General features: G+C 42.1%; 1 protein-coding gene across 1 annotated transcript in view; it reads left to right on the top strand.

Annotated features, from left to right (window-relative positions):
* Nucleotides 1-284: 284 nt before the first annotated feature.
* The window catches only part of PDE11A (phosphodiesterase 11A), a 418,022-nt gene continuing 395,029 nt past the window's right edge, over nt 285-23,277 (top strand). Inside the window, exon 1 of the mRNA XM_040227701.1 lies at nt 285-1,184. Coding sequence (XP_040083635.1) covers nt 285-1,184 — 900 coding nt within the window. The remainder of the gene's footprint in view (nt 1,185-23,277) is intronic.

The raw sequence follows: 23,277 nt of genomic DNA, 5'->3' as shown, positions 1-23,277 counted from the left end.
CCGCGGTCGCTCGGGTTTTCAGCGCGAGCCGTCGCCGCGGCAGCAGCGCCGTGGGGGCACCTGTGCGGCGCACAAGTAGCAGGACCAGGGTGTGGGGTTCCTGCCAGCCGCCGTCTGAGCCCGAAGGAAGGGGCGCCTCCCAGCCCCTTGGGATTCCACTGGTCGGCAGAAGCTCGGGGCCGGCATCCTGGTGGGGTAGCCATGGGCAGGACCAGCTAGAGGCCGGAGCAGAGGCTCGTTTGGTCCCAGTGTAGAGAGGCAGAGGGAAAGCTGAGTCTGGGACCATGACGGCCTCCCGCCTGGACTTTGGGGAGGTGGAAACTTTCCTGGACAGGCACCCAGAGTTGTTGGAAGATTACCTGATGCGGAAGGGGAAGCAGGAGATGGTGGAGAAGTGGATGCAGAGGCACGGGCAGGGTCAGGGGGCGGTAGGCCCGAGGCCCACCCCGGCTGCCAGCACGAGCGGTGGCGAAGGCAGCGGCAGCCTTGGCGGTGGCCCTGGACCCGACGGCTCTGCCAACAGCCAGCCCACTCCGGGCGCCGGGGAGTGTAGGGGGGGCCCCATGGGTCCCAGCTGGGCCAGTGGCAGCCGGGGCGATGGGAGCCTGCAGCGGAGAGCTTCTCAGAAAGAGCTGAGGAAGAGTTTTGCCCGCTCCAAGGCCATCCATGTGAACAGGACCTACGATGAACAAGTGACCTCCAGGGCCCAGGAGCCCCTGAGCAGTGCGCGGCGGAGGGCGCTTCTCCGGAAGGCCAGCTCCCTGCCCCCCACCACCGCCCACATTCTCAGTGCCCTGCTGGAATCTCGGGTGAATCTGCCTCAGTACCCCCCTACGGCCATGGACTACAAGTGCCACCTCAAAAAGCATAACGAGCGACAGTTCTTCCTGGAACTGGTCAAGGATATCTCCAATGACCTTGATCTTACCAGTCTGAGCTACAAGATCCTCATCTTCGTCTGCCTCATGGTGGACGCAGACCGCTGCTCTCTCTTCCTGGTGGAAGGGGCAGCTGCTGGCAAGAAGAGCCTGGTCTCCAAATTCTTTGATGTGCATGCAGGAACCCCACTGCTGCCCTGCAGCAGCACAGAAAACTCAAACGAGGTGCAGGTCCCCTGGGGCAAAGGTATCATTGGTTATGTCGGGGAGCATGGAGAGACGGTCAACATTCCTGATGCCTACCAGGTAGGACTTTGTATTGTCCCCTTCCAGAGCTCCATTGGTCTGGGAGCCAAGCCTTCTGTTACCCTTTGGCATCCACAAACACATTAACTTAGATTCTTTACTGTATGAATTTTGCTACTTAAATTCCTTCTGAGTTTAGATTAGTTTGAATGTTACTATACCTTCTTTGATAGAATGGTCTTTTACTAACACACAGTGGCTTGTGGAAAGTTCATATAACACACAGGGATACATTTTTGTATCCAGTAATACCTTCTTTGTCAAGATACCTTGTCTTTAAGAATATCAGTGTATGGTTTTAGAATGCATTTTTTTTTAGGTGCTGGAAAAAGATGTCTACTCCAGAATTCCAGTGTTAGTCTGAAGAAAATGGGTATATTGGTGTCTCTGATGTCATTTGGGAACCATAATGCATTTCATTCTCATTCCAGATTGGGAGGGGATCAAAGTGTCCAGCTATTTCCTTAGCCCCTTCTCTTACATGAGTTCCAAGGTAAGGAAGATGAAGAAAAGAGGAGGAAAGTCAAGGGAAGAATGGGCCTTTGACCCATTTATGTCTTTATTATTTTTTTTTTTTTTAGCATCTATTCTAACTGCTTCTCTTGGGGAGTTGAGAGAAGTTGGACAAATTGAAGAGTTGTTTAGGTTTGAATCCAGCATTATCTGCAGTGGTCTCTTGACCGAGCAAGTAGGTTTTTAGTTTGTGAAGCAAATGAAAAATTGATAATTGTCTAGCAATTCCAAAGGCAATGAGCATGGTGAATGTGCTGGATTCAGGTAGAGAAGGAAGCCCATCATGCTGTTGTCTGGTGTTTCTAAGCCTTTCATTTTCACAGTGATTTGAACTTGCTATTAGATCATGGTTCTGAAAGTCAGTCCATTCTAATTTCTTCAGTATCACTTCCCTGAACATGATGAAACCGGATGCCACTTTCTAGGAGACTTCTTTGGGGTTCATAATAATGGACAGCTCTATTCCTTGGTCATGAAAGTTTTGTTGTCATTTGATGAGCACTTCTAGTTGTCTAATAAAGCTGCAGGTTTCTCTTGAGTTTGATGCTGTTGCTCAGAATAGCAAAAGTGGTGGGAAGGACCCTAAAAGTAAAATTTTTTCTGTTTCATCTGAAAGTTGGTAATATTACATAGAAAATTGAGGAGTTGTCTTGAAACCAAGTTTCTTGTTTTTGTGAGATGTCTATCAATATCATGTTTTAATGTTAAGGAATGCCTATCACAATACCATTTTTGTTAACTTATTTACTGATTAGATTCATTATTCATGATATCCTTCTTAAAGACTTTGATCAGTTTAGGACAGACAAGCAGTCTTTAATAGGTGATCTTTAAAAGGGTGATCTTTAATAGGTGTCTATTTCTCTATAACCCTAGAAAACCATGGGAAGAAACAAAAACATTTAATAATTGAAATGTTGAAGATTCTGTAAAAAGTTGAACAATCACAAACTTTTCTTTCTCATTATTTCCACATCCTTATTGTGTGCTTGGGTGAAAAAAAAAAATCCCTTCCTGGTAGGATGATGCTTGTTATAGCCTGGAATTGCAGTCTTTTCTCTCTATTGCTTTTACTTTTCTTATTCTTCCCCAATTGATTTTCTCCCATTTCTGTAGCTTTTATTTTTTACTCCCTTCTGCTAGCTCCTAACTTTTATTTCATACTGTTCATATATACTGTATTCTCTTCAATAGCATAATTCTCAGCTTCCTCAGCAGTTAACTTGTCTTCCTGCTGCCTAGTATTTTGCTAGAGGTGTTATCACAGGCATAGAAAATCAGGCTTTCAGAAGCTGATGTTTCATCTGGGCCCTACTCTTATTCTGAAGACAGAGGGTAAAGCAGAGTTGCCTTTTAATATTGGAAACTGACATTGAGAATGAAGAGTTCTTTTTACCTTCCCCGGGTAGTAATGATGGCTGTAAAGACTGGGTTGGTGGGAGAACTGGCCAAAGACAGGAAGGGAAAAAGTTATAGAATTATAGAGTTTGAGATCTTGATCCACTCCTTGTCTTCATTTTGATCTGCTTAGGAAATTTCTCTTGTCTTTCTCAATTAGTTTCTTTCAAAATATATATTTTTGACCTGGTGTGTTTCTCTCCATTTTTATTTCACTACTTTTCTTTAATAAAATTACTTTTTTTTCTTCATTATGGTACACTAGTCACCATTAGTGTGAATCTGGGAGAATTTCTTGATTTCTGAGTCTCAATTTACTCATATGTGAAATGGGAATAATAACACCTCTGTATTAAAGATCCGGAGACAGCAATAGCACCCTCCTTCAGTACTCTTGCCTGGAAAATCCCATGGACGGAGGAGCCTGGTAGGCTGCAGTCCATGGGGTCTTGAAGAGTCACACACGACTGAGCGACTTCACTTTCACTTTTCACTTTCATGCATTGGAGAAGGAAATGGCAACCCACTCCAGTGTTCTTGGCTGGAGAATCCCAGGGACGGGGGAGCCTGGTGGGCTGCCATCTATGGGGTTGCACAGAGTCGGACACGACTGAAGCGACTTAGCGGTAGCAGCAGAAAAGATAATTGTTTTGAAAATAAAGTGAGATGCTGCATTAAAGCCCCCCCAACAGTACCTGGCACATTTCAGTTATTCAGGAAATGGTAACAGTTTATGATGACAACAGTGATATCTGGTTTACTAGTGTTCTTCTTTTTCCTCTCTCATTTTTAATTGTTTTTCTTCTGATCTGGGGCTGAGATATGAACTCAGCACATATTGACCAGCCTTCTCTTTCCCTAAGTCATACTCCACCCTTAAATTAAATATTTTAGAACTAACTTCATTCAAGGAATATGGAAATGTCTAGTCTTTCACCCTCTGCTTAAGATTACTCTAAATGTGATTGAAAATTCTTGACCATATCTTATCCTATCAAAAGTTCTACATTTTGTTCCTTTTAGAGCTCATGCAATTTAAAACTTTTTATAGTGTTGTATTACTATTGCATCCTTCCCATGTTATAGTATTTTCCCTTATCCTTTCCATTTCCTGCTATTATAGATTTCTCTTAATGAAAACTGACAACCTTCCAAATACATGTTATCTTATCAAAATATTGTTGTAATTCTGATCATATATGTAAACATCTTGAAGTTCCTATGTGGAAATATAACTATCCTCTCTGATTTTTTATTAACTATATTTTCAAGGCATTTCTTGCTTAGGTTCAACGAGTGTGCTTTTTTTCCTTCAGGAGATGAACTTATCACATGGAATTTGAAAATTTAATTATTTAATAAAAGTGATGATCCCCTTAGAGGTTCAGAATGTGGGTGAAAGGCACTGAAAATGCTTATGACATTATGATAATAAGCGTGGCATCCTGAAGTCAAGAGTAGACTAATGAGGTATTAAAGTTGAGTAAAAGTTTTGAAAGCAAAAATACTCCTTAGTTTATTTCATTATTTTTCATTACTTTCCTCAATTAGTCCTAATTTCTCGTTGAAATTAGGAGGCAAAGAATTGCAAATGAAAAAAAAAATTCCTTTTACATATTCAGTGTAGCTCACAGTGACTGCAAGCTACCTTTCCCCCTGTCAGCTATAAGTTATTAAACAACCCACTTTAATATAGTAATGAAAAAATTGCCCTCAAGAGGTTGAAAATAAGAGCACTCAAATAACAGGTGTTCTCTTTGAAGTTATTCTACACATTCAGAGTATAGCACTTTAAACATTAATAAAAAGTGTGAGATGATATTTTAGTTTGTGTTGTTAATGATGCTACAGGTGTTTGATAGGCTTTGGGTTTGAAAAACAGTCAGGATGTTTTGTTAGGTGAGCTGAGAGGAGTAAAGGGAATGACGCAGAAGAGTTAAGGTGTGCCAGGCTTTCAGAAAACCTGATCTGTTTACACAACAGATTCATTTATTCATCAGTTCCAACAAACATACACTGAGTGCCTATTATACCTAAGTCCCAGCTAGGGGGCCTGTGGGTGTACAGAAGTAAGAGGACTTGCTTCGTGCTTTCCAGGTACTTCCAAGTACAAGGTTGTGAACTATTCATGAACAAGTAATGCCAAGCAGTACTAAATAAATGACATGAACCGAATGGCATTAGTCACAGAGGAAAATGGAGTCACACTGTGACTTGGCTCATTATAGAAGACTTCATGGAGGAGGTGTCATTCAAACTGGGACAAGGGTTAGATTTCACTGTTGGAGATAGTTGTGGAGTAGGGAAAGGCATCCAGGTATAGCAAAATGACCTCAGCAGAAACACACTAACGGGCAACCCAAAATGTGTATAGAGGAGAGCATGTGGTTTAATTTGGCCAAAGTATTGCCTATGCTATAGGATGAGTATGCAAAAGTAGGGTGATAGCAAAAGAAAGACTCTTGAGTACCTGACTAAAGAATTTGGGCTTCCCTAACAATAAGCCATGGGGCTTCCCAGATGGCTCAGTGGTAATGAATCCCCCTGTTAAGCAGAAGACATAGGTTTGATCCCTAGAGAAGGAAATGGCAACCCACTCCAGTAGTCTTGTCTGGGAAATCTCATGGATGGAGGAGCCTTGTGGGCTATAGGCCATGGGGTCACAATGAGTTGGGCATGACTTAGTGACTAAACAAAGACAACAATAGTAAGCCGCAGGAACATCTGAGAACTTTTTAGCATGGTCAGAATGGTGTTTTGGGTAACCTGGTGGCAGTGGCTGAATGGACTGAACAAGGAGAGGCTCAAAACTGTGAAAATAATTTGGAATCTATTATGATGGCATGGTGGAGCCAGATGAACTACTGCACTAAAGCACGAAAAGCAGGAATAGACAGCAGAATTATGTGGGGATGTCCTGCAGGTGTGAATTTGGGCAAGGAGAGAGGGAAGTCAGTGATGACTCAGATTCTACACCTGGGAAATATGGAGACGGGTAATGCTGTCATTAAAAATAGAAAGAGGAGCTTGAATGAGTAGAGATTTTAAGTGGAGCCAGCTACATAATTTGTGGAGCTCAGTACAAAATGATTAAGCAGGAGCCTGGCTGGAGGTGGAGAAGGCAATATTGCCTTCCCAAGGGTCTGCTGCCCCAACCCACAGCAGATGTGACCCTCAAGTGGTTTCAACTTTCATGCTGAGAAATTCTCAGTACCTGGACTGTGAGCGAGAGGCCCTTTTGAGTTGCCTGCTGAATGCGCCGTAGAGCTGCCAGCGCTGGGTGGGGATGACCACTGCCTTGTTCCTCTTCATGATGGATTTGGGCAAGCACCTGACCCTTGCCCCCTCCCGCCCAGACCCCAGCCAGGAGCAGAGGGCAATGGCCAATCAGTTGGGCTTCACCTCCAACTGCTTGTGGCTTCTGGTCCTCAGGGCAGGGCTGACAAGGGGTATACTGGGTGGGGCTTGGGGTACCAGGCAGTAAGAATCAGTGGCCAAGAACCAGTCGTAGGCAGGCAGTGGGATGGGAGACTGACTGTGAGCTCTGGACTCATACACCATTGTCCTATTGGACTTCATTTACAAAGCATGACTTCAAAGATAAAATTATTGAGAATTTCACACAGCCACAGCATTAAACCTCAAGCAGGGAGCCCCTGTGCAATTGCACTGGTTACATGATTGTGAGGCCAGCCCTGATTCTGAGTCGCACTGAGTCTTAGGTGGAAGAGTTCAATTTTATTCCAGTCTAGTGTTTACTGCTTTTGTATGGCCTCAGCTCCATCCTAATTAAATTCTGTGCTGTTTTGAATGCCTGAATAGTGCTTTTCTATTTCTGTGTTTTTCATCCTTTCTGCCAGGATGCCTCTTTCCCTATCTTTGCTCATTCAGGTCTTGCTTTGCCTTCTCATGATATAAGAAAGGAGAGCTGATTGCTTCTCCCTGAAGAGACAAAAAACCAAACAAAAGGTTATGCAGAAAGTTATATTTAAGAATGCATTGTACTATACTGCTATTATTAACATATATAAAATGATAATAAAGTGATATATAATAACTCCTTTTCACAGAATTTCATTGTTCACTTTATTTTAGAATAATTTTCATTGAAATATGTTTGGTTTCAGGAGGGATCAATTTCATGTGTATAGAAAATTCAGTGGTGAATATGCTTCATTTCCTGATAAGCCAGTGCTGACCAACATGGGTCTACAGCCCTGTGATTGAGTTGCTGAGATTTGCTCAAACGGCAGATGTTCATCTCACCCCACACTAGAATTACAAAGGAGTTTCACGAAATCTTGTTTCAGCTTTCTACATGGTGTTTTAAAAATTCCCTCAAGCCGATAACCATGTTCACTAGCCCAGAACGAGAATTGATTTTGTGTTTGAAGCAGGAAACATTTGCTATTTCAGCTGCTCTTCCTGACAGACACACGATCATGATAAACACAGTGACAAATTGCATTTGCTGCTTTGAACATGAGGAGAGGTCACAGAAAAGTACAGTTCCTACAGAATCATGGAGAGGTAATTTAAGGCTACCTTAATTTTTTTTTTCCCAGACCATAAGCTAAATATTTACTAATCTGACCAATTTATTTTGGTTCTTAAGGTTGGGGTCACCTGTTTATTTACAAGCTGGCTTAATTTGGAAGTCAGTGTTTCATGTTTAATATAGTGTTGAGGAGTCATATGAAGCTTTCCACTGAAAAAAGCTTTGCGTTGTTTCATAGGAAAGTCAACAAGATATTTGAGTCCATTACTTGCTACTTTAGTCACTTATTTTAAGGATGGTTTGCATTTTACCACATTCTTTTGGAAAGAGGAATTTGAATCATAAAAGAAGTAGTTTACTCATAAATAGTGGGTTGGATTTCTAATATTTTGGGAGAAACGTTGGTTTCCAGTCATTCATAGGCATTCAGGCTAAATTTATTTGTTTATTTATTCATTTTTAGGATTAAAATAGTAAAGAAATTTTCCTGTCATAAAAAGGGGTTTATTTTCTATAACTCCAAGAGTTTCCTATTAATTGGTTGCTTCAATGACTGAACAGTGTTTCATACATTAATGATAAATTCTGTTTCCTTTACTAAAATATAGTGTTAGGTTGTTGCAAATTTAGTTGAAGAGATCTTTCCCACCTGAGTGAAAAAAAATGAGGAACCTTTTAGATGTCTTTTTAGGGTATCAATTTTTTAAAAACGTAAACATGATAGAAGGGAAACGGAAGTTCTGCTGTTGATTAAGAAGAACTCTATTTATGGAGCACTAAGAGCCTGGCATTAGCTATTGAACAGGCATTGCCTCTTTTAATCCTCTCAACAATCTCCAGAGGTAGCTATTACCACTCCCATTTTATAGAAGAAGAAACTAAAGCTTGGAGAGGTTAAGAAATTTGCCGAAAGTCACTCAGCTGTTAAGAGAGGGAGCTGGGATTCAAGGTGAGGTCTTGGGACTGTAAAGCCTTCATGCCAGGCACTCTTAGTGTGGTCTCTACTGACCATTGACTGCTGTGTGTAAATTCCGGTCTGTCCCTTTGCCTTTCTTTTTCTCCACCCATTTAAATTCTTTCATCCTTGAAAGCCCATCTTCATGAACCTCTTTCTGAACCCTGGCCATTCCACCTTAACTGGGTATAATCTCTTCCTCCTTTGAACTGGCATTACTTTGCCAACTAAGGTCCGTCTAGTCAAGGCTATGGTTTTTCCAGTAGTCATGTATGGATGTGAGAGTTGGACTGTAAAGAAGGCTGAGTGCCGAAGAATTGATGCTTTTGAACTGTGGTGTTGGAGAAGACTCTTGAGAGTCCCTTGGACTGCAAGGAGATCCAACCAGTCCATTCTGAAGGAGATCAACCCTGGGATTTCTTTGGAAGGAATGATGCTGAAGCTGAAACTCCAGTACTTTGGCCACCTCATGCGAAGAGTTGACTCACTGGAAAAGACTTTGATGCTGGGAGGGATTGGGGGCAGGAGGAGAAGGGGACGACAGAGGATGAGATGGCTGGATGGTATCACTGACTTGAAGAACGTGAGTCTGAGTGAACTCCGGGAGTTGGTGATGGACAGGGAGGCCTGGAGTGCTGCGATTCATGGAGTCGCAAAGAGCTGGACATCACTGAGTGACTGAACTGAACTGAACTGAATGCTTTAAATCATGCTGGGCTGGAGGAAGCATAAGATGGAATCAAGATTGCCAGGAGAGATATCAATAACCTCAGATATGCAGATGAAACCACCCTTATGGCAGAAAGTGAAGAAGAACTAAAGAGCCTCTTGATGAAAGTGAAAGAAGAGAGTGAAAAAGTTGGCTTAAAGATGAACATTCAGAAATCTAAGGTCATGGCATCCGGTCCCATCAGTTCAGTTCAGTTCAGTCACTCAGTCGTGTCCAAATCTTTGTGACCCCATGAACCACAGCACACCAGGCCTCCCTGTCCATCACCAACTCCCAGAGTCCACCCAAACCCAAGTCCATTGAGTCGGTGATGCCATCCAACCATCTCATCTTCTGTCCTCCCCTTCTCCTCCTGCCCTCAATCTTTCCCAGCATCAGGGTCTTTTCCAATGAGTCAGCTCTTTGCATCAAGTGGCCAAAGGATTGGAGTTTCAGCTTTAGCATCAGTCCTTCCAATGAACACCCAGGACTGACCTCCTTCAGAATGGACTGGTTGGATCTCCTTGCAGTCCTTGCAGGACTCTCAAGAGTCTTCTCCAACACCACAGTTCAAGAGCATCAATTCTTCGGCGCTCAGCTTGGTTTATAGTCCAACTCTCACATCCATACGTGACCACTGGAAAAACTATAGCCTTGACTCGACAGACCTTTGTTGGCAAAGTGATATCTCTGCTTTTTAATATGCTGTCTAGGTTGATCCTAACTTTTTTTCCAAGAGTAAGCATCTATTAATTTCATGGCTGCAATCACCATCTGCAGTGATTTTGGAGCACCCCCCCCAAAAAAAGTCAGCCACTGTTTCCTCATCTATTTGCCATGAAGTGATGGGACCGGATGCCATGATCTTAGTTTTTTGAATGATGAGCTTTAAGCCAACTTTTTCACTCTCCTCTTTCACTTTCATCAATAGACTCTTTAGTTCTTCTTCACTTTCTGCCATAAGGGTGGTGTCACCTGCATATCTGAGGTTATTGATATTTCTCCCAGCAATCTTGATTCTAGCTTGTGCTTCATCCAGCCCAGCATTTCCCATTATGTACTCTGCATATAAGTTAAATAAGCAAGGTGACAATATACAGCCTTGACATACTCCTTTTCTTATTTGGAACCTGTCTGTTGTTCCATGTTCAGTTCTAACTGTTGCTTCCTGACCTGCATACAGGTTTCTCAAGAGGCAGGTCAGAGTCTGGTATTCCCATCTCTTTCAGAATTTTCCACAGTTTATTGTGATCCACACAGTCAAAGGTTATGTCATAGTTAATAAATAGATGTTTTTCTGGAACTCTCATGCTTTTTCGATGATCCAGCGGATGTTGGCAATTTGATCTCTGGTTCCTCTGCCTTTTCTAAGTCCAGCTTGAATATTTGGAAGTTCACGGTTCACATATTGCTGAAGCCTGGCTTAGAGAATTTTAAGCATCACTTTACTAGTGTGTGAGATGAGTGCAATTGTGCGGTAGTTTGAGCGTTCTTTGGCATTGCCTTTCTTTGGGATTGGAATGAACACTGACCTTTTCCAGGCCTGTGGCCACTGCTGAGTTTTCCAAATTTGCTGGCATATTGAGTGCAGCACTTTCACAGCATCATCGTTCAGGATTTGAAATAGCTCAACTGGAATTCCATCACTTCCACTAGCTTTGTTTGTAGTGATGCTTCCTAAGGCCCACTTGACTTCACATTCCAGAATGTTGGCTCTATGTGAGTGATCACACCATCGTGATTATCTGGGTTGTGAAGACCTTTTTTGTACAGTTCTTCTGTGTATTCTTGCCATCTCTTTTTAATATATTCTGCTTCTGTTAGGTCCCTACCATCTGTCCTTTATTGAGCCCATCTTTGCATGAAATGTTCCTTTGGTATCTCTAATTTTCTTGAGATCTCTAGTCTTTCCCATTCTATTGTCTTCCTATGTTTCTTTGCATTGATCACTGAGGAAGGCTTTTTTATCTCTCTTTGCTATTCTTTGGTCCCATCACTTCATGGAAAATAGATAGGGAAACAGTGGCTGACGTTTTGGGAGGGCTCCAAAATCACTGCAGATGGTGACTGCAGCCATGAAATTAATAGATGCTTACTCCTAGGAAGGAAAATTAGGACCAACCTAGACAGCATATTAAAAAGCAGAGACATTACTTTGCCAACAAAGGTCCATCTAGTCAAGGCTATGGTTTTTCCAGTGGTCATGTATGGATGTGAGAGTTGGACTATAAACCAAGCTGAGCGCCAAAGAATTGATGCTTTTGAACTGTGGTGTTGGAGAAGACTCTTCAGAGTCCCTTGGACTGCAAGGAGATCCAACCAGTCCATCCTAAAGGAGATCAGTCCTGGGTGTTCATTGGAAGGACTGATGTTGAAGCTGAAACTCCAATCCTTTGGCCACCTGATGCAAAGAGCTGACTCATTGGAAAAGACGCTGATGCTGGGAAAGACTGAGGGCAGGAGAAGGGGAGGATAGAAGATGAGATGGTTGGATGGCATCACCGACTCAATGGACTTGGGTTTGGGTGGACTCTGGGAGTTGGTGATGGACAGGGAGGCCTGGTGTGCTGTGGTTCATGGAGTTACAAAGATTCCGACACGACTGAGCGATTGAACTGAACTGAATGCTTTAAATATGCTTCTTTCTGGGTATGTAAATGACTACTTGACTGCGAACTAAATATCATGACTTTTTCAGCAGTGTAGGGCTTAACACAAGGTTTTCTATTCAATTGAATAATTATCTCTGACACCTCTTTATATGGTTAGTTCAACCACCTCTAAGCAGAAATTTTAGCCTATTCAGCCAATGTAACTAATATTATTCAGCGAATGTGGACAGTTAAACCAGGAAATTCATTTCCTGGGCACATCTTATAATTATTTGTACCTTATTTTATAGATTAAGAAAATAGGAGCTTATAAAGCCTAGATAACTGTTGAGTTATCTGAACTGCTTTTCTGCATTAATTGATTTTTACGTTGATTGCTGGAACCACCCACCGTCTTTTCATCCCCTCCACTGTTTGTTTGTTTTCCTTTTACTTCATTTCATGTGGAGACCATATTATAGAGAAAGTGGACTGCCACTGACCAAATGATAACAACTGGCCTACTGCCAGCTTCTTCAAAGCAAAAACAGGTTGGGGCATGGTTGTTTCAGCTAATTGAACTTTCTAGTTTTCTATGATTTGGAGAAGGCAATGGCACCCCACTCCAGTACTCTTGCCTGGAAAATCACATGGACGGAGGAGCCTGGTAGGCTGCAGTCCATGGGGTCGTGAAGAGTCGGACCCGACTGAGCGACTTCACTTTCACTTTTCACTTTCATGCATTGGAGAAGGAAATGGCAACCCACTCCAGTGTTCTTGCCTGGAGAATCCCAGGGACGGGGGAGCCTGGTGGGCTGCCATTTCTGGGGTTATACAGAGTCGGACACAAATGAAGCGACTTAGCAGCAGCAGCAGTTTTCTATGATTACCTCATTCATAAGAAATGAGGATGACAGAGGATGAGATGGTTGGATGGCATCACTGACTCAATGGACATGAGTTTGAGCAAGCTCTGGGTAATGGTGATGGACAGGGAAGCCTGGTGTGCTGCAGTCCATGGGGTTGCAAAGAGTTGGACATGACTGAGTGACTGATCTGAACTGACTGACCTCATTCATACAGTATAACTTATTGAAGATAAAACACCCCTTCCAGGATTAGTCTTGAAAACATTAGGATTTTTTCTTTGAAAATATCTTCAGATATGGGGGATTATATTGACCAATGTTATACTTACTTATAATGTGCTTATGGAGCTCTTTATTATATTGACCACCCTTTCAGGAACATTGAACTTTCAGGTTTATTGATTGCATATCTTATGTTTCATATACTCAACAGGTCTCATAAAAATTTTAACTTCTGAGATGATTGCATTTTACATCCTACTCTTCCCAAGATGTAGTTATTAGATGTCCACTGGGCATGTCCAAGTGGAAGCCATCTCTCTCCCTTCTGTTCCTTCCAGTTATCTCACTAGTAAATTTAGCTGTTTGCTACACCTCCTCCTCAGCCCTCCTGGTATTTAAGGGTAAACAGTATAGCTATACTTGCTTTGTAGAAATGAACTGCTACTCCTAGATCTGAAGAGGAGGGTGCAACTACCAGAGTCCTGCAAGAGTTACAGAGCTCTGTCTGTGCTTTCCCGCAGGGCTGGGAGAGGAGCTCAGCCACTGGCGAACCATGACCTGGGCCAGAGGGGCCAGGGGAGAATTACCCTTCTCACACCCTCTATGGCCTGCCAGTGCCACTCACTGGTTGAGCCCAGGCTTGGTTGAGGCAAAGGGAGCCGTGGTCCAGTGGGTCATAGGAGTCAGCCTCCTGGCCCAGGACAGGGCAGTGAAAGGTGGCAAGTGCATCTGCAGAACCAAATGGGGACTATCTAGAGTCACCAGGGATATTAGTTTATTCACCAGGGATGTAAATGTGTAGGGAGACCAAGTCAGGTAGGAATATCCTTCATTGAACACTGAGTTTCATGAGTCTAGAGCACAGAGATTGAAATCTGTTGAAAACAAGTTCGGAAATGCTCTCTTTGGTGCTCTTATTCTCTCCAAGTGGTTCTGGTTACTCCTGATGTCCTATTTCCCAGAAGAAATCCTATAGGAGGCAACCTGGGCCAAAGACACTTTCAGGAAAGAGATGACATTGGTCTAGTTTATGGAACCTCTTCCCTGCAATGCCTGACTAATCCCATTTGTTTGAGATTTGAATTCTTAGATCACTAATCGCTTTGTTAAACTGTAAGCCACATCAGAGTGTAAGAGAACATGTTCTAGACTTGGCGACAGGAATCTTGGATTCTATTCTCAATTCTGCCTTAGTTTTTTCACTTATAACATAAGGATAAAATGTTCAGACATGTCTACCCCATATGGTATTTTGTGAGGATATAATCATTTGATTCTAATGAGATAGTAATTGGAAAGCATATTCAAAAGGGTAAAGTAAGAAATGTAAGGCTTTATTAATATTTTTAACTGCAGAGGCTAGCAACATTTGTTCACAGGCCCTCGCTCTGGTAAGGACCTTGCACATAAAAGAACTTTGACTTAAAACATGGTAGTACCCGTATTTGCTGTATTTTCTTTCTTTTTTCATTTCTAATTTGCTCCCATCATCTTATTTTTAATTAAAAAACTTTAACAATTTATTTTTTAATGGGGGAAAATTGCTTTACAGTGTTGTTTTGATGTGTGCTGTGCAACAATGTAAACCAGCCACAATTATACATATATCACCTCCTTATTGACCCTCCCTCCCTTCCCTCATCCTACCTTTCTGGGTCATCACAACTCCCGGGCTGGGCTCCCTATGTTATATAGCAACTTCTCACCAGCTCTCTGTTGTACACACCGTAGTATGGATGTCGATGCTCCTTTTCCATTCACCCCACTCTGTCCTTCCCTGACTGTGTCTGCAAGTCCATTCTCTATTTCTGTATGTCCATTCCTTCCCTGCAAATAGATTCATCAATACCACTTTTCTAGATTATATATATATATATATATGTTAATATACTATTTTTCTTTTCTCTTTCTGACTTACTTCAGTCTGTATAACAGGCTCTCGTTTCATCTACCTCATTAGAACTGACCCCAATGCATTCTTTTTTATGGATAAATAATACTCCATTGTATATGTGTACCACAACTTCTTTTTTTTTTTTTAATTTTTACTTTATCTTGCTTTACAATACTGCATTGGTTTTGCCATACATTGACATGAATCAGACACGGGTGTACATGAGTTCCCAATCCTGAACCCCCCTCCCCCCTCCCACCCCATATCATCTCTCTGGATCATCCCTGGTACCACAACTTCTTTATCCATTCATCTGTTGATGAATATCTAGGCTTTTTTTCCTTTCTGTATTATTGGTATTCTTGGCATTTGGGACATTAATCCTGGAGAGACTGCCCCTCCGAGGGTTAGCTAATACCTGGTCATAGCAAATGACTTCCCTTTAAGTGCACCTTTGATATGCAAAGCAACCAATCCAGAGCCTACCTCCCCAGATATCTCTTTTACAAACTCTCACCAATAATCTATTAAACCAATAATCCCCCACCCTAAGACACTGCAGGAGAACCACCCTAGGGACCACCCCTATAGTCCAGAGCCTGTTGACTTACTCAAATCATCCCCTAAAACTGCCTTTCCCACTCCTTCCAGAGAGAACATCAATAAAGATGCTGGACCATGCCCTACCCTCTCCCCTTCTGCTCCGGACTGACTCTGGTCCATCCTCATGTTGGCCCTGCCTGTCTCCTATTTCTAGGGATCTGGGAGTATAACCCTCCTCATTCATGACAGTCATTTCTATATCTGCATGTCTTACCATACCTGATTAAGATGAATCCTGGGCACATTTTAACACACATAGTACATGATGCCTTATATACACGTAATGATTACTTTAAAATATAAAGCAATCAAATGCTTTAAGTGAATATTAGACTGTCAGGATTTGCTGACCATAGTACCTATTCTATATTTAACAACCATAAAAAAGTTGTGTTAAATTTTTTTCCACAATTGGTCAGTATGCTTATTTTTCTACTTTTGCCTATGCCAAAGTTATCCACTGGATTTCTAGGCAATAAATTCTCATGTGAAATCTCCAGATTGATCATTTGTAGCTTTATTCTCAAAATCCTAGGGATGTGACAATATTTGAATCCACTGTACATATGTGCATGCTACTTTGACTCTTTGTGACCCATGAACTTTAGCCCACCAGGCTCCTCTGACCATGGGCTTCTCCAGGCAAGAATACTGGAGTGGGTTGCCATGCCTTCCTCCAGGGGACCTTCCCAACCCAGGGGTCAAACCCGCATCTCTTAGTGCCACCTAGGAAGCTCCTACTTGTGAACTAAATAAACTCTAGCATCTGACATTGAAGGGTAGATGAACATTAAATCTCAATTATTGTAATCAAGCTAGGTAGAATCTATGACATAATTTTAAATGTGTTGACTATTCACTAAATAAAAGATAGACTTTATCTTGTGGTTTTTTTGGTTAGGACTTGGTGTTAATTTTAGTGCTATGCATGACCCTTTTTGTACTTTTGCTGCATATATTACTTTGTCAGATTATCAGAATGTTTTAACCTTTTTTCAATTTAAAAAAGTTACATAGTACTCATTTTTCATTTAAATGACTACACATAGTTTAATGAGCTAATAGTTTTTATGGGTATTTGGCAACTTAATGTGCATGATTACATATTTAAAGTTTTAATAATGGCTGTGATGGAATTAAGAACTGTAGGTTTGGGACCTTGTGGAAAAGATTATCCCAGGGTTGCTAAGGAAACCAATCTAGATTTCTATTCTTTTCTGCGTAGAGTCCTCTGGAAAAGTGAAGCTATAACCCTGTCTCTAATGGCCACCTTTATGGAGTAGCCACTTTCCCCCTTAGCCTCTTCCTCCTTTTGCTTTCAGAGGATCACTCAGTGATGGAGTGTGCCCTCTGTGCCGTGGTCAAGTCTGACTTCCTTTTTCCACCTTCAAGTATGAGTCTGGGGCCAGATTCTTCTCTTATTTCCTCTGTTTGGAGCACTGGCTTTGAAAGCCCAGGCCAGCCACAGCCTGGAGACCTTTTATTGTAGCCTGGAGACTCTCATGCAGCAATGCCAGGAGGAGAGGAGCCAGGGGCAAGGAGTGTGCCAGACATTGACCAGGCAGGCAGAGGAGTGCAAAATCTCTGGAGAGGAGGCTGATGGTGCAGCTGGAAGCCCAGGCATCTCTACCTTCTCTCATTTGTCATCCACATCTTAAATGAGCAAATGAGAGGAACAGCTTCTGCTGATCTGGTCCCTCCTTGTTACTGTGCCTGCTGTGAGTCTCATGGAATAGCCAGAAAGGAACCGGCACTCAGGGAGTACCTACTAATTTAAAATAGAAAGGGCAGGAAAACATCTTTCCACCTCTGAATTAATCAAAATGAGATCTACTATGTTAAATTAAAGAATGAAAAGACCAGTTGAGCAAAGAGGAGCCACTGTCATCGTAGGGATGTTTTATACTTAAGATCTTGGGTTTCTGTTAAAGAAACAACCAATTTTATTCTTTAGAGATTGCCTCAAAATAATTAGGATCAAGCATTCATGTATGTAGTAATATAACAATATTAATCATTTCTTGTAGCGACCTTGTGTGTATAATTTAATGCAGGATTATATGGACATAATTTAATGCAAGATGATATGAAAAAATATGAAAGTATAAAATTAAATAGATGTGCTTTCTCTCTAGCAAGTGAAGCCAAAATTGACTTCCAGGCCACTTCTTCTCTCTGCTCCTGGGTGTTGATCTGACCTTCCTCCTCAATGCTACTTGAGCACCTACCACAGCATCTGGCACATAGGGAATATAGTAGGTTCTTTGTAAATCATATTTGAATGAATGGAAGAGATGTTAATACAACCTTTATTTAATCTCAAGGTTGACACACACTGAGGGGACCACTATGTCAGTTCGGGTGGCACTATTGACATTTTAGACTGGATAATTCTTTGTTAGGGAGAAGAGGGCTCACTTGTGTATAGTAGGATGTTTAACAGTATCCTGTGTTTAACTCTAGCCTCTACCTGCTAGATGCTTGCTTGGTCTTGACAATTAATAATGTCTCTAGATATTGGCAAATGTCCCTTAGGGGCAACTTCTCCCATTTTTAGAAACCACCGATGTAGAATGATTTGGGAGTAATCATGTACTTCCTTAGGAATATTTATAACTTTTGATATAGCAATTCCAGATTGCCCTAAGGAAATTTTTATGGATATGTGCAAAAATTTGTTTATATGAATACTCACTCCAGTCTTATTTATAATAGTGTAAAAATATCAGCTCAAACATCCAACTAGAGGGTTGGATAAATAGACTATGGTACATCATATAATGGAATATTTAATCAGAGAAATTGCTCACAAACTATTAAGTGAACAGAGCATATTTAGAGAACAGTAGCATCCCACTTATCTTAACAATAACAACAAAAGCATGAAGAAAGGGGTTGAGTTTGGAATCAGACAGACTGGATTCAATTCTCAGCCCTACCACTAAGAGTTGCATCTTATTTTACCTCTCTGGTTGTTAGTTTCTGCAGTCCTAATGTGGGAATATTTATTCCTGTCTTAAAAGGTTGTCAGAATTAAATGAAATTATATATGAGAAGTGCTTAGAATTCTGTTTGTTACCTTTGGAGGACTCAGTGAAAAGAAATTGAAATAGCACCTACAGAAAGGAAGGCGTTATTTGGAAGACAATAAGCCAAAATATGAACAGAGTGATCTCAGCGTGGTGGGCTTATTTTTCTCCTCTCTTTTGTATTTTTTATTTATTTTCCCCAAAGTTCTGCATATGTGTTAATTAATAGAGAAACTGTTACAGCTTTCACAGATACACCTCCGAAGCTCCATGTCACTGTGGTAACACAACAGAAACTTATTTCCCACTCTTCCTGAGCTCTCCTCCTTATTGATAGGTGGCTCTCCTCCAAGGATTCCCTCCTCCCTAGGTCTTCACACCTTTGACATGGGACTTCCAAGGCTGCCCTTAGCATCGACACGGCAGATGCGGGGAGAAAGAACTGGACGAATGAAGTGGGAGGATGTAGTGGGTCAGGTCTGGAAATGGCCTGCATCATCTTCTGCTCCTGTTTCACTGGTTTTCTAGGCTCTAGCACTCAGGCAGGTAGCCATACCTAACTGCAGGAAGGCTGGTAAGTATAGCATGTCCTTGTCCCAAAGTGGTTCCCAGCCACAGGTCCCATCTAACTCATGCAGGCAGCTCCAAGTGCAGGACCTTCAAGTGGGTAGCCATCTCTTCTAGCAGATCCTCCTATTCTCACAGACTGGGACTCATGTGCATGCTTAATTGTCTATAGCAAGATCTGAGAGGGAAAATGAGTTGGGCTTTGGAAAAGGGACTTGAGAGTTGTGGGGGAGAAGATTTTTGCTGTTTTATCTGACGTTGAGAATGGATTTGAGAATAGGACTCTACAGGCAGGAAGTTTGCCAAGGAGATTGTTGCCTCTAAACTCAAAGGTCTGAGGGTTAAAAGGTCAAGGAGTGGGGCCAGACCTGGCTACATAATTTCTGGGACCTAGAGAAAAATTAAAATGGGGGTCTTGGCAGAAGTCAGGGAAGTCTGTCTCCCCAGCCCAGCCCACCACATTGCAGTCTGTTAGAATGTGCTCTGTACCTGGGTCGTGGGTGAGTGAGAGATCACTACAGAGGCTTGAATGCACCATGATGCTATCAGCCTGAGATGGGGACAGCCAGCACCTTGCCCCTACCCTGTGATACTGCAGGGCCCTTGACCCTCCCGGTATCTATGCCCATGGCCTCAGTGGGAACGGAGGGCAACACCAGAATGTGGGCACCTTCCCTCCCAACACATCCCCCGACAACCAGATCCTGTTGTGGTCCTGGATAGAAGGAAGTAGAGGATGTGGGGCAGAGAGTGGGAGACTGTGAATCTACCGATAAGCTAGACAGTGTAAGCCCGTGGGGCATGCTCCATCAGACTTCACCTACAAAACACAAATTCAGCTTCAGCTTCAAGTGGTGGGGCAGGAAGGGGGGATTCTCAGCATGGGGCCCTGTGACTACATTGGATCATACCCATAAAGCCATTTTGCAGCAGCACCTATAGTTTGACTTTAAGAATAAATAATGAGGGGCTTCCCTGGTGGCTCAGTGGTAAAGAATCTGCCTGTCAATGCAGGAGACAGGAGTCTGATTCCTGATCTGGGAAGATTCCACATGACATGTGGCAACTAAGCCTGGGCATCACAACTATTGAGCCTCTGCATTAGAGCCCAGGTTTGATCCCTGGGTTGCGAAGATCTCCTGGAGAAGGCCATGGCAACCAGTATTCTTGCCTGGAGAATCCTGTGGACCGAGGAGCCTGGTGGGCTACAGTCCGTGGGGCTGCAAACAGTCAGACACGACCGAATGACTAACACTGAGAACCCGGGAGCTGAAACTGCTGAAGCCCGTGTCCCCTAGAGCCCGTGTGTGCTCCACAACAAGAGAAGCGGTGATGGCAGCCACAACAACAAGAAGCCTGCGGACCACCAGCTGGAGCAGTGCCCCTGCTTGCCGGAGCTAGAACAAAAGCCTGTGCAGCAGTGAAGACCCAGGACAGCCAAAACTAATTAAATAAAACTATATCAAAGAAGAATAAATAAAGAGGATGGCAAACTCCCCATGGAAGTTTTTTTCCTACCTACTTCCATGGCGTTTTGCCCTTATGACTTTTGCTATTTAGTCCATGTTTGATAATTTCAATTTTGGCTCTCCTGTCTTTCTCTCCATTAAACTATGAGTGCCTTGGGGGCAGATGCTATGACTTCCACAGCTTTGTAGTGCCCCTGTGTGTGGCACAGTGCCTAGCAGGTAGTAGATAACCCCAAAACCTTGTTCTATAAATAAATGAAGAAAAGAAATATAATTGAGAATGTGGTTTACAAGGGCAAGTCGCCCAGGTATTGTACTAGTACCAGGTTACAAGGTCAATTACGACCAAGGGTTTAGCTAATAATACTGAAGTAGGCCACGTATAGGCCAAGGGGCCTATCATATCTTAGCAGAGGGAAGGATTAGGGTCCCCAGGTCAAGTGGTCCCCAGGCTATGAATATTAGAGAGATGAAGGCACAGGGAACCAAGAACTGCATCTATTATCAGTTAAAAAAAAAAAAAGGAATTAGCAGATTTGGGAGGATAAATACAAGAGAAAAAGAATCAACTATGACTAATATAGTAGTCCAGGGGCTTTGAGAAAAGAGTGATTATGTTGTTAATAATGGCAGTGTTGAAGCAAAGGAGATATAGTCTGTTTTTCATATGTCTATTTAAATGCCAGTAGTGGACTTCCCTGGTGGACCAGTGGCTGACTCCCTGTTCCCAAAGCAGGGGGCCTACGTTCAACCCCTGGTCATGTAACTAAGATCCCACATGGTGCAGCTAAAAAAGAAAAAAAGATCCCATATGCTGTAGTGAAGACCCAGTGGAGTCAAATAAATACATAGTAAATATTTTTTTAAATGGCAGTAGTGATGTCTTTTGGGCAAGGCAGATCATTTGCTAGGGAACGTGGGGTCAGGCAGGGATCTCTCAGGGTGATAATTTAAACCACATCCATGCACGTAGGGAGCCTAGCACCCTGGGTATGAGCAGTGCGCCACCACTGCTTGCACCTTCCCCTTGAGAACCAGAAATATTTATATTTCTTTAGCCTGTACTCCCTTCCAGGAAGCATCCTCCAAGATTGTCAGCTTCTATTCTGGACTCTAGATTTTTAAATTATTATTATTATCTATAATTACCTTAGAAAAGAGTCAGTCCTTGGAGAAGTATGTAATTCTTCTAAAGTCATCTGTGACCAGTTATGGTAAGTAGTTTAATGACATTCGCAAAGACAGGGATCACAATTGTTACTGCTTCAAAGTTCAGTGAAACAATATTATCAACAAGCGTATTTACAGCATAGTTCAGAATCCTCTGAGCTAATGGCTTGCCTCAGCCTCTTTCCTTTTCCTCAATTTCCTTTCCTCTCTCATTTCCTTGTCTTATGCTCCCCATTTCCTCTTTTCTGACACCCCATACCTGTCTTTTTTGTGTGTGACTGCTTCCCTTTTCCCCTCTCAACTTTCCTCCTCCTTATCCTGTCCTCCCCTCCCCATCCTTCATATTGCCTGTGTCTCTTTTTCCTTATTTTTATTCCCTGTTCCATGTCTTCTTCTTGTCCTCGCTGGTATTACTGACTTTAACATAAAACAGATATAACAGGAAAATAGTTTTTTGTTATCATTTCCAAATCAAAATTTAAATCTCATAGACCTCCCTCAGAAAACAACTGTTTCGTTTTTTACTTCCATGTGACCTGTGATCAGTATCTTTCTTTTGAATTTTAAAGTCAGATACGTGAAATATTGGCCTTTCTATTAAGACACACAAATTTTAATTACATTTCAAACTGCTACCCCGTGGGCCCATGATTCTAATTTAGTTCCTGCAGATCAATGCCTTGCAGTGTAAAAGACCTTGCCTCTGAAGTACATTATAAGTAGAACAAGCGGTGGGAAAATTGGTATTTAAATACTTGGTATATAACATTTAGGCTTTTATTAAAGTGAGAACAATGATAAATACTATTTTTTGACATATCTCTTAGCCTAGTATGCACCAGGAATTCTTAGCAACAGCAACACAGAAGTTACCATGCCAGCAATTCTCAGGCTGACGGATTACTTGCAGTTTTGCCTCTGTTAACCTAAAATTCCTACTGGTGAAAGTCCCCTGCAGGGCTGTTTTTACCCCCCCTTTTGTAGTTGAAAAGAAATATCTTCCATCCTCCTGAATCCACCAGGAAGCATGTGGGATTTAATCACCTCTGTTATTATATTGCTTCTCCCTCAGTGTATTAATGCTCTGGAACTTGCTTAGTCATTTGTAAAATTCAGCCACAGCACTTGCCTCTGCCCTTCTGTGACAATCCATCAAAGGCAAAGTCCACCAAACTTTGTGAGCTGTGTGACTCTCTTTCCTAGAGCTGATATTTTCTCTTGACTGAAAACCACGCTGAACCTCAACATCTGCATCTTGCTTCATTATTTCTAGCAGAATGTAATGTCTGGCTTGTGTGTGTAAGTGTGTGTATGTGTGTTTTCTTAATTGTCATTCTAGCTTTATGAAAGAATTTTTTCCCATCCTTGATAAAGGAATCCATTCATTAGGAATGTGTATCTAATTCTCAAATGCTGTATAAATGTACAAAGCTAGAGAATAGGACAGGTTTTCAATATTTGAAATAGGAAATTTGAATAAATAAGCATTAGACTGTGTGTTGCAGAAATCCTATTTTTAAGGTCCTTAGTCAATGCCTTTGGAACTAAAAGTAATGTTTCCTGTATCTGAATATTAAATTGAGCCTGGCATTTTTACAGAATTATC

This window comes from Oryx dammah, unplaced genomic scaffold, assembly GCF_014754425.2.
Source record: "Oryx dammah isolate SB20612 unplaced genomic scaffold, SCBI_Odam_1.1 HiC_scaffold_27, whole genome shotgun sequence".
Taxonomy (NCBI): Eukaryota; Metazoa; Chordata; class Mammalia; order Artiodactyla; family Bovidae; genus Oryx; species Oryx dammah.
The sequence above is the reverse complement of the archived record's forward strand: the minus strand, read 5'-3'. Positions and strand labels throughout refer to the sequence as shown.